Source organism: Chaetura pelagica, unplaced genomic scaffold (assembly GCF_000747805.2).
Source record: "Chaetura pelagica isolate M959 unplaced genomic scaffold, ChaPel_1.0 scaffold773, whole genome shotgun sequence".
NCBI lineage: Eukaryota > Metazoa > Chordata > Aves > Apodiformes > Apodidae > Chaetura > Chaetura pelagica.
Window position 1 is genome coordinate 118453 of NW_009952587.1, and position 12317 is coordinate 130769.

Consider the following 12317-nt stretch of genomic DNA (forward strand, 5'->3'; position numbering starts at 1 on the left):
TGACTGTTAGTTGCTAATTTTGTGGGGAGAAGGGATCTGGATTTTCTTCTGATTTGTTGTAAAGAGAGACTTTCTTTATTTCAAAGGAAAAGCAGTAGCTGAGAACAGCCAGTGTTTGGAGAGGTCAAGATTTCAGAACAATAAGAGATGAGAGAAAATATTATCTTATGAATTGTAAATGTGGCATTTTCATTTGGCTGGTGTTTCCCAGAGGTTAGTGGAGAGTGGGGATACTGTCGCTCTCTTGGCTCGGCCACTGATCAGTTTGCTACTTAAAATATTTTACAAATGCAACACTCAGAGCTGAGTTGGACGAGGTTGAGCTTTTCACAGTTGAAGTAGCTTTTTGTGACCTGAAATATGAAGTGAGATCCTCCCTGTCTATTCTGCTCTTGTGAGACCCCACCTGGAGAAACATGTCCAGTTCTGGAGCTCCCAAAAAAGGAAGGACATCGAACTCCTGGAGATGGTCCAGAGGAGGCCACAGAGATGATTTGAGGGCTGGAGCAGCTGCTCTGCTCTGGAGCCAGGCTGGGAGAGTTGGGGTGTTCAGCCTGGAGAAGAGAAGGCTCCAGGTAGACCTTAGAGCAGCTTCCAGTGCCTGAAGGGGCTCCAGGAAAGCTGGGGAGGGACTTGGGACAAGGCCTTGGAGTATTGTGATGAAGGGTTTTGGATAAAAACTGGAAGGTGGGAGATTTACATGAGACATGAGGAGGAAATTCTTCCCTGTGAGGGTGGTGAGACACTGGCCCAGCAGAAACGTTTTGGCTGCCCTATCCCTGGCAGTGGTGAAGGGCAGGTTGGATGGGGCTTGGAGCAACCTGGGCTGGTGGGAGGTGTCCCTGCCCTTGTAGGGGGTTGGGACTGGATGATCTTTAAGGTCCCTTCCAACCCAAACCGGTCTTGGATTCTACAATAACCACATCATAGGTGCATTCACTTCCAGGGCTTGGGGAGGGGAAAGGCTGTTTCCTACTTCCCTGGGCCTGCACAGGCCCTGCTGGCAACATGCTGAGTAGTTTAAAATTGTCTGGAGAGAGGATTTCATGTGCCTGTGCTTTGAAAAACAGATCAGATTTCAGCTGCAGGGAGGTAAGGTAGGAAAAAGTCACGTAAGAAGGGGCTTGTTCTGTTGATTGAGGTTTAGAAAGCTTTTTAACAAGTTAAATTATTCGCTGTATCTGGAGTGAAACACGGCTGTCCTGGCTGCTCTCATTTCCTCTATCATTCCAGCTTATTCACTACATTAAGTACAGTTCAGATTTACAGTGTATTTGGTTACACACTGGGATGCTTTCTAATTTTTTTTTCTTGTGTGTGTATAAATTTATTTGGGAGTCAGGCCAAGAGGAGAGTGTGTACGTATGTGTGCAACACACATGGGCTGAATTTGACTGTTAGTTGCTAATTTTGTGGGGAGAAGGGATCTGGATTTTCTTCTGATTTGTTGTAAAGAGAGACTTTCTTTATTTCAAAGGAAAAGCAGTAGCTGAGAACAGCCAGTGTTTGGAGAGGTCAAGATTTCAGAACAATAAGAGATGAGAGAAAATATTATCTTATGAATTGTAAATGTGGCATTTTCATTTGGCTGGTGTTTCCCAGAGGTTAGTGGAGAGTGGGGATACTGTCGCTCTCTTGGCTCGGCCACTGATCAGTTTGCTACTTAAAATATTTTACAAATGCAACACTCAGAGCTGAGTTGGACGAGGTTGAGCTTTTCACAGTTGAAGTAGCTTTTTGTGACCTGAAATATGAAGTGAGATGGGATACTAAGCACAAAAGCTAGCAGTTGGAAATGAGCTCTCTAGGAACTATAGAACACAGAAAGTGATTGAGAGGATGTTTCCTTGTCAGTTTAACATTTTTTCTTTCAGCTTTATGAAAACATAAGAGGAGGTGCCCTAAATATATGGGAGTGGTTTTGGAGAACTTATTCAGCCTTTTTAATTCATTGTTCACATTTAAACTTAATGCAGTAGATTTTCATTCAGAATATTCTGAGTCATGGTTTTGTAAGCAAACAATTGTGAATTAAATAGAACCAGATATCAAAAAAGTTACTGTTTATAAAATGAAATATTCCTAAACATTTGATTTAGAAATACTGGTGTGATGAATAATGGTGTGATGAATAACACTGGTGTGATGAATAACACTGGTATGATGAATGATAATAGATACAAAGGAACAGCTGAATGCAAGTTTTCAAATAATTAGGTGAAAAGTAAAAGAGAATTATTCCAAATAACCTTATTTTGAAATAATTAGCACTCTTTTTATAGCTTTGCCACTAATCACAGCAGTATTTCATCTTTCCTGAACCTGAGCAGAGCCCAGCCTGCCCTCAGCCCCCATGGCTGCCTGCAATGGGCAAGCTTATCTTTCCAGCACACAAAGGCTGCCCTTCTCCTGTCACACAAAAAGAGGCTGATCTGCCCATAAATTCACCCTCTTGCATCTTCTGTTCACAGGTTGGGATGAGGTTAACACTTCAAAACAGTTTCATAAAAAATTAGTGTGTTGGTAATCCTTTACAACCTGTGCAAGATGCCTGCTCTTCTAGGAGTTTTAGCAACCTGGTCTAGTGGGAGGTGTCCCTGCCCATGCAGGGGGTTGGAACTCAGTGAGTTTTAAGGTCCCTTCCAACTCAAACCATTCTATGATTCTGTGAGTGATTTGTTTTAATATTAAAAGGGGGAGAGGTGGGTGATGGGTGGGTATGCATTTGATACAGATGATTTAGTTGTAAATGCACCAAGGCAACTTTTCAGTATTTGAGCCCGTTGTGGGTGTTTAGTTAAAGCCATGCATGGATGATGCCTGTTATTTTGTTAGGATTTCAGAGTGAGGGATTTTAGCACTTTAATCCTGACTGACAGTTGGAAAGTTGGTGGTTTCAAACACAGTGGCATGGACGAGCTGATTTCTCTTGGGTGAAACAATGCACCAGTGTGTCTAGGCTGCCTGTACAGAGCCAATAAATCTGTTTTGTTTTGTTTTTCTCTCCCCCTCCCCTCTTCTTCTCTCTTCCCCCTCCTCTAGGCCAGGACCCACTCCAGTTGCTGAAAACCCTTCAGCTTCTCTGGACAATGAAAGAGATGAAGAAGGTAAGGCTGAGCCTCCCCTCCATGCTGCAGTTAATCACTGCATGCAGAGCATGTCCAGACGCAGAACGCTTAGGTCAGACCTGCAATTCTTCGTGACTGCTTTCAATTCCAGCACACAGGGGAAGAGCCTGTGCATTTGCAGCAAGAATTGAAAAGAAAAGGTAGCTCTGTGTGATGTGAAGCAGCTCAGGGGCTCATATAAAAGAGCTGAAGTTTCCAGAGCTGAGTTACAGAGGAGAAAAAAGAAATCGAAGTTGCTTTTGTTTTCTTTTAAACACTTTTTAAATGCATTAAATGGAAGATCTTTGGGGAAGGGAGAAGAATATTTTTAGTGGCTGAAAAAAAAAAGAGGGTTGAAGTCAGCAGAAAAGTCCTTTGCCAAATGGAATGATATGAAAGTTTTTAAATTCAAAGCATTTTGACAATTTTTTCTGATTTTGTTTGGTTTTGCCATTTAGAGTAGTGAATGCAATTGCCTGTCTAAAATGTGTGCTCTACTTTTACACTGCACCCTATGAGCTGTATGTGGAGATTTCTCATAGGGAGTAAAATATACTTCATCTAAATTTTGGAGCTTGAAAACTAATAAAAACACTAGATGCATTAGCTTAGTGCTGAGCTTGCCATGTTTAGCTCTGAGTTGTTCAGACAGGTTCAAAGCTGAGATGGTTTTTTTTTCCAAAGGACCCCAAAACCTGCAGCTTACCAAGTAGCCACATGGAATATGTTCTGTGTGACATGGCTAGCATGGCTGCCTGTCTTGGTGTACGTGCTCCATCCAAGGTGTCTGGAGTGTTTAGTCATTGTCCTTGTTTGCCACACTGAGACTTTCCATTACTGACAGTCTGCGGCTCCCAGCTGGAATTATTAAACAACTGGTAGGACAGCATGAGAGGTGCCTTTCCAAATTGTCAGTCACCAACATAGACTTGAGCTCAGCAACTCTGAGGCCTTGAGCTTTCTATCCAGTTTTGTTAGAGTTGGAGGAAAAAAAATATTATTTGTTAGGTCTTGAGGGCAGTTAATCCCACAAAACAACAGTAGGAAAGAGCAATCATCAAAATCTCTGTGCTGTGTACCCTGGGATGTGTGTGGAATGTGAAGAAAAGTACTCTGAAATCGACAAAGCTTCCCAGCGACGTGTCCTTGGGCAGAGAGCACCACAGCTTTTCTGCTGCGGGTGGAGAAGCTTGAGGATCTCCATGAGTCACACTTGCAGCTCCTCTTATTGAGTTTGTTTCTGGAATGGTCATCCCAGAGAGACGTGTGGTTTTGCAGAGCTGCATCTCCCCATGGGCCAGGTCTGTCCCCCCCAGGCCCACTCCTCTGCCCCCACAGGCAGAAGTGTGATTCTGAACCTGGAGGATGTGTTTCTGAACCAGAAGGAAAGCCTTTTCAGAGAGGTGAGGAGGACTGTGATGGGACCAGGCACTGGCACAGCAGCAGCTGCCTCCAAGGTGGGAACCACAGCCTGAATGTGCCCAGTGGTTTCTGGCACACGCTCATCACACTGTCACTGAGATGGGCTAATCCTCAGGGCATCACCACCCTTCAGACATCCAGTGCAGACACTTTTTTCAGAGGTAGATGCTGCCCTGCACTCTGAGTGCAACTCAAGGTGTTCTGCTGTTGTCCTAAGCCCACCAGCATCCAACCTTCCTGTTCAAATAAACAAGGGAAGTTGACTTAAATACGACTCAGTGTGGTCCATGGCCACTGAAATGGCAGGGAAAATGGCAGGGAACTCCTTTGCTTGTTGCTGGCCATGACTGTCAGTCACTACAGTCTGTTGACTAGTGTGACTTAGCTGTCAGTCTCAAATTGGTGACTGACCTGAGCATAAGGAAAGTACCTGTCCACAGCAGGACCTTGCTTCTGGAACATGGTTATAAGAAGTGGTCATGTCATAGGCAAGACAGCTTGGGAAGCATCAGCAGACTGCCCTGAGCTGTGTGACTGGAAATAAAGGACCAAAACTGAATGGAGGAGTATGTAGTCGGAGCATCAGCACAATTTTCCTATTCCCATGATCTGTCAGGCTGTAGAAATCCCCCAAGGAACATTCCCTGCCATGGGAATCAATTGAAATGGAAATGACAATTACACGTTTGAGAAGAATCCTTCTCTGGCAGAGAGGAGCCAGGCAGCACAACACTCCTTCCTCTCTGATTTAGGTCTCTCGTGCCTTTTTTTTTTTTTTCTTCTTTGCTTTTTCTCCGCTCAATCCATACATGCCATAGAAGCCTTCAGAATGCTAGTAAGTTTTGAAGGAAGCCTTTCCTCTGCTTGTCAAGATCTAGCTGGTTCAAAGTCAAGACAGTCTAGATAACAACAGTTAGTGCTGCTGGCAGTTGTGTTTGGAGATACTCTATGAAAGCAGCCTTGGGCTCTTGCAGAATCTTGCTGTCTGCTGAGCCCATCCTGCCAAAGCTAGGCTCTGTCTCCAGCCCAGGCTGGGGCTGAGCAGTGTGCTGAAAGCTCTTGTTCAGTCTAAATGTGCTGAAGTGGGGCTTTGGGGTGGGAGAAGAAAGGAGGCCTTTTATAAACACTGCAATTTAGTTGGCGAGTTGCTTTGTTTTCCTTTGGCTGTTGTGTTGGATATTTGTGGTTGGATAAGAGCTCGCCTTTCCTTCTGCTGAAGCTGGAGCCCTGTGTTTAACATTGCAAATTCTTGCCACAGGGAGAAAGACTTAGAGGGAGAAATCTGTTATCTAGAGTCATATCTTCGTTAGTCATCAGCTTTTTTTTCATACTGCCTTTGATAATCTAGTGAGAAAGAAACAATTTCTGTCATAAACGATAGGTTTTGTGGTTTTTCCAGACACGAAAAACACTATGGAAAAGAACTGTCTTCCAGTAAATATTGTCGATGAATAAAGAAGAATAAATTCATTGGCAAATTTTCTGTAGATTTTTTTTTTCCCATGTCATTCTTCAAACTTTTATGTTGTTTCCATTGGAAGCTGCAACTGGGGCCATCATATACAGTAAATTGCAAGTGCTGGCTGCAAGCAGGAAAGTGGATCTTTTGGATTTTGCTTTTCAGCCAGAAAAGAAAGAGAGCAGCTGCTCTTAGTGATTTCTTGTTTTCTGTCTCTGCTTTTGCCTTGCTCCATGCCAGTACATGTACCATGCAGTGAAAGGTCCTCTGTGGGTACTGAAGGATGCCACTTCTTCACCCTGCCAACCCTCCAAGCTCCTTGGAAACTACTTCCAATGTAAACATTATAAAGATATTGCTCAGTACTGCTAATTTATCACTTCTACCAGATGGGTAGTAAGTAGTCTATTAACATTCACAAAGCGAGTGTCCAGTTCCTTCACATTTCTAAACACATCACCCTGGGATTCTTAAGATTTATGGTGTGGAGTTTTCCCATGTTCTGAGCCCTTCCGAAGGGCCTTTACCCATGCAGAGGTGTGCAGTGCCTGATGTGCAGTGGCATTAGCCTGTCAACAGAAAATACCCTGCTCAGGTAGGTTTGGAGGAAAGGAACATAGATGTGCAGTATGGCAATCTGACAGAGTTTGAGCTCTGCTGTTTCTTTCTTTTTAATCTTTTGTGTAAAACTCAAACTAGGTTGGTGCTCCCAAACATTCTGGTTAGGTGAGGAGCGTTATGCCATTGAGGCTGAAATGGGTGTGAGGTCAAATATGGAAGTTTGTGGTACAGGATGAGGAAGAGGGGTTTATTTGCTTTATTGCTTGTAGGTCTGTGAGAAGAGTATGTTTTTGAGCCTGCTTTTCTACCTTCAATATTGCTGTTTTCCTAATAACACCCCTTTCTTCAGCTCACTTCTTTTCTCCCCCTCCCCCAAATCCCAAGCCCCTTTGTCTGCCCCACAGAACAACTTCTCTGTCTTTATGGGATAATTAGTGTGGACAATTGCTGCTTTTCCCATTGGGTTTGAGGTGCAGCGAGCCATGAAGGAATCTGTAATGACATGAAAAGTCACTGAAGGCGCGGATGGTGGCTGAATAGCAACAGTTACCTCTCTGAATAGATTAAATTAAAAAAAATAAAGCTTTGTGTTCAGCTGGGGGAGGGGAGGATTCACTAATCTTTTTGTACATGACAATGTGTTTTTGTATCTCAGCTCCAGGAAGAAATCAGGCGGGGCTTTGCAGGACTGGAGGACCCATTGGCAGGACTCCTGGACATACTGGAAGGCAGCAACGATTGGAAGGGGAAAGGGCATTCCCTCGGGTATTGCATCACCACCGAGTTGCAGCTTTGGATAAAAGAGAATCCTGCTGCTCAACAGGTTAGGAAAAAAGAGAGTAAGAGAGCCAGGAGAAAGGAGAGGGCAGTTGATTTTCATGTCCCTCAAGTGTCCCCAGTTTCACTTTATTCCATTGTCCAGCATCTCCTCTGTGTTCTCATACAAACACGGTGTGACGAGATGTGAAATTTGTATGTTGCTATCTGTTGTGTGCTGGCCTGAAAATGAAATAATATTAGAAGCTATGATGTGAGAGCTGTTTCCCCTTCCAAGCTGGGATTTCCATCTTTCCAGATCAAACCACTTTGATCGAGCGTTGATCTTGCAGCCTTTGCTGGGCTGGAGATTTTCCCACTGGAGCTCACATCCCTACTGTCAGGATAAAACCAACTGCAGTCATCCACTCTGCATATTCCTCCAGTTCTGCAAATAGAAGCCAGTTAGTGTGTGATTGCTTAGCTCCTGCCATATGGTGGGGAGCTTTTATCATCCAGAATACAGAAAATGATAACAGTATGACTTTTCAGCAGCTGAATGATTAGCTTTGTAACACTGGGCCATCTGATTATATGTCCTGATGTTTACCATTCCTTATGCCTTCATATATTCTGACTGACTGAGATTTTATCTTTTTTATATATGGTTTTGGCTCTGAACTGCAATATAATTTTATATTTGTGTTGTTCCATTTCCCATTTTTCCAAATGGCACTTCTGAGATGTTGAGCTCTGTCATTACAGTATCTACAAAGTGCAGTGAAATGCTACTGGCACTGAAATTCCTATGTCATAAGAGAACGATCATGTAGGAACACAAGGATTAATACTTATATCTGGGCATCTTTTGATGATGCTTTTGCTTTTCCTGCCCTTCTTGCACCTGGGAGCAAGCCTGGGAATAAAAATTTAATTCTTATGCCCAATAGGTAAGATCTCCCTTGACGGGAGTTGCTGGATTCAAAGATTGTCTGCTGGCAGCTAGAGGGGAGAATTTCTAACTAACTGTGTTAGGAAAAGAAGGCATTTTTCCAGTTTCATTTTTGTCTTGCACAAGGCCATATGCCTTCTCCAGAATTGTCCCGCAAACATTTCATGTTTTTAAATTGGATGCTCTGAAAAATAAGTGTATCATATTGTTCTGATTTCTGCTTGCAGACTCCATGGGGAAATTGGAGAATCCCTTCCCAAGGAATTGGTTTATTCCACTGTTTAAACTAGCTGGATTTTCATCTGCCATAGAATTGTAGCCATCTATACTAAATCTGTGTTTAATTTTTTATTTTTTTAAATTATTTTTCTTTCAGTCTGGCATCAAGCTGAGCAATCTGCAGGCCCGTGTAATCAGAATATTAGCCCAGTGCCCAACTAATCTTCTTGACCCTCTGATTAGCATTTACCAGCTCCATACAGCAGACCGGAACTGTTTGCTTGAACATGTCACTCATCTTTATCACAAGGGCAGCTACAAAGAGGTGGGTCACGTCTTTCAAATAAATTTACCTACACAGCTCTCCAGTTCTCTGTTAAATGTCTGTGTCCTTTTTTTGGATGCATTTCAATGTGAATTCCATTTCATCACAGCAGCTGCACACTGTGAATGGTCCAGCTTAGCATGGTCTTCTCATGGTCTTCTCAGTAGGCTGCGTTCAACCTCATTTTTTCTAATGGCTGAGTACAGAATGCCAGTGAATCCTGCCTCTATCCCTTTTTTGACCTTTGAAAGTAACAGGTTAATAGGGTTTAATTTGGAGAATTTAAGGGGATGGTTGTGCTTTTTCTTTGTTTTGTTTTCCTTGTTCTTGGGAAGAAAGGGAGGGATTTTAGTGGTTGGTCATAGACCTGCCGTGCTATCTCCGATCTGCCTGCAGTGAGGAGGGGTTGGAAATCTCTGTTCCTGCATGATTACCCTAACCAAAGGGTTCTCAGTTTCAGTTTCGAAGCCTCTTTACCTTGAGGCTCATATTCAAAATGTGTTACTAACGTATTTGAGTTTGCATGGCTGACACTGACAGGAATTCACCAAACCCAGAATCTGATGCATTTTACTCTGTGTTTTAGGGTACTTGCAGCACCTCTGGCATCACCTTGATATCCTGGTAGCGTTGTCAGTTCTCATGAGCAAACTACAATACTGTAATGCTTTTAAAAATTATTCTTTTTTTTTTTTGTTAGTGCAAAAAAACCATAGGTTGGTTTTTCTTAAAGGAAAATGGTTCACTTTGATGGTATAGAAGAGCTTGATCCTGTTTAGCAACAAAAAATAATAAATCAAATAGCATTTAAAAAATCCTATTATTCAGTAAAGTCAAATTCCCAAGTGAGATTGTGGCATTCCATTATTGTTCATTACTTTGAATACTGAAACAAGAGTATTTCATATTTGATTAAAAGTTCACAGGTAGCTGCTTGAAATTTACTCCTGCTCAATAAGTTTTTTAACATGAGTGTTTGAAAATCATAACAGAAGTATAGTATTTTACTATATTCAAGTGTGATTTTTAAGTTCATGGCTCCACTAGAAATGCAGATCTGCTTTTGGAAAGCTCTACAAAAATTTCTTGTGGAATTGTTTTTCTCTTCTTTCTTCCACAGAAGGGCTCATTTACTAGTCATTCCCAGTGTGAAGAACAGGAAACCTCAACTGTTGCTTACCCTCAGCCATAACTTTCTTCTAGTTTTGTTTTGTTGCCAGAAAGATGAATAGAATTATCTTCAAGAATAACAGGAAATCTTTTACTGCCCTTGGGGACTGATCATACCTAAGTTCACAGCAACTAACCCCAAAAAACCTGGAACTAGAGCTTTGAGCAGTTGCAGTGGGCTGTGGCAGGTCTCTTCGAACTGTTCTTCCCCAGCTTTTAGATAGGGCAGTAAAGCAAATTGGCATGCATGATTTTTGGCTCTTCTGTCTCTCACCTGAGAGGACAGAAATCCTGATAAATCCTGCTGTCATTATTGATTTTCCTTCTCTATTTACAATAGGACACCAGGCATTTATTCTAGAACACGTTATTCCCTTTGCCTGTGCATTTCCTGATGTGGTTTGTGAACCATGGAGGTCCCCAGCTCTGCTTCATGGCTCTCACAGAGGTTTTAGAGAAAGATCTCAGCAGAAACTGAGATCCAAGCAATCCCTGGGGACTGCCATGGTGGGTGGTTGTTTCTGGCCCTGGTTTTAGTAAAGAGCTGGTCAAAAAGCTGCAGCAGTTTGCAGATGGCAGCAGACGGGGCTTTCAGTGAGCTGCTGGGAGGGCCGCAGGGCACAGGTGTCCTGTGGGCAGCAGGAAATACTCCGATGTGCACAGGCAGTGGTGGGTTAGGGGGATGTCAGGGCTGGAGGGAACTTCATCCCGCTCCAGCAGCGCGGAACGGCAGCCGCGCTGAGGAGGCACCTGCGGGGCAGCGGATGTCACCAGAGCTCCTGAGAGGCAGTGAAAGAGGCCGGTGCAGTGAGAGCTAAAGGGAAAAGCGGGGCCATACGAGTGGGTTTTTGAGGCTTCTGGCCTGTTTGGTGTTTCTTACCCATTCTTTGTGACTGGGGTTGGCAGCTGCCAGAGGGCCCGGCATGGTGGGGCCGTGTGGGGCGCCCCAGAGCAGGCCTGGGGCTCCTGGCCCACGCAGCCTGGAGAGACAAAAGGGATTAACATCCCCACTCAGGTGGTTTCAGGTGAAATCTGGTGGCTTTGTTCTCTTCTTAGCAGCCCCCTGAAGCCATGGGCCGTGGCTGCCCTGGCTATGGTGCAGCCCAGCGGTGGGAAGGGCGATGGCTGATGGTGGGGCCGGACAATGCGGGGATTCAGCAGACTGGGGGTAATGCAGTGCGAGCGAGTCTGAGAGAGGCCCTGAATAGGCCAGCCTGTGCTTGAGAAGAATGAGGGGTAGGCAGAAGGCAAGCTAGTGTTTCATGGTCATCTTATGTTACACTTCAGCCTTTCAAAGAGTGTCTGGGGCTGGTTGAATGAACCTCTCTTGCACTGCGAATGCAGGAGCCTAAAGACAAAGGGGACTCTTGTCACTCGCAGGCCCCTTTCGGGAATAAAAGCCATTGTCACATGAACAGGGGCAGTCTGGCAGGCTGTGCATGCTTCAGTGCCCCATGATATCGCTAAGTCTCAGCAGAAATCACATTCAGGGCCCTGTCAGCTTTGATTAGCGGGGTCTCATGACTTAATGTGCTGCGATATTTCATGTCTAAGGGTGGCGGCTGTCTTTCTGTGGGATGAATGCCCTCTATTGTCCACTGAGTTATTTTATTTACATTTTTTTAAACAGCTTATAAACATAAAAAGATAGCTGTGCTTAAAGAAAAAAAATCAAATTCCTTTGCTTCTGGATCAGTGAGTGCTGCTTGGGTCAGATACAGTGAAACTTGTTTTCACAGTCAGCATCAAAGTTCTCGTCTTGTTTAACAGCTTTATAGTAAATTCTGAACAGGTGGCAGTGGCGCTGGGTTTAGGAAGGAAACAATAAATAATCTTTTTAGCCTCTGACAACCAGAAATATTCTCGGGCCTGAGAGAGCTCCCACTCCAACCTCTCTGTATCCATGATTTTTTTCACCCCTTCATCAGTTTCGTCTTAAACAGAAATATTGGACTAAGCTATTTGTATTTACTTTTTTAGCAGTTTTTTTGGTTGTCCGTGCAGATTTTTCTGTTTTTGAAAATGGAGTATATTTTTTCTATTAATGTTTCATCTGTTAATTTCTACAAATAATGAAAGTTAGTTCTATATGCTAATTCAATTAATACCTGCTCTTTCAACTAAGATAATGTAGATTATCTATTAAAATTCAGATGTTAAAATTTGTCATAAAGCAAGTTGGAATATCCAGAGGAAAAGGTCAGTAGGCAGAGAATTCAAAGTTCTTGTTAGCAATATCTGCTACTACAGAAGTAATTTGATTGTTAGGTAGAGAGGATGGTTGACAAAGGGGTTAAACTTAAAGGAATATAGATATGCTAAGGTCTAGAAATGCAAGTTCATTCA

The 12317-nt window shown here is 43.3% G+C and overlaps 1 protein-coding gene across 1 annotated transcript in view; it reads left to right on the forward strand.

Annotated features, from left to right (window-relative positions):
- Nucleotides 1-2112: 2112 nt before the first annotated feature.
- The window catches only part of EXD3 (exonuclease 3'-5' domain containing 3), a gene marked incomplete at its 3' end in the record, with an annotated part of 68003 nt that continues 57798 nt past the window's right edge, over nucleotides 2113-12317 (forward strand). Inside the window, exons 1-4 of the mRNA XM_009993670.1 lie at nucleotides 2113-2158; nucleotides 3043-3107; nucleotides 7205-7372; nucleotides 8634-8801. Coding sequence (XP_009991972.1) covers nucleotides 2113-2158; nucleotides 3043-3107; nucleotides 7205-7372; nucleotides 8634-8801 — 447 coding nt within the window. The remainder of the gene's footprint in view (nucleotides 2159-3042; nucleotides 3108-7204; nucleotides 7373-8633; nucleotides 8802-12317) is intronic.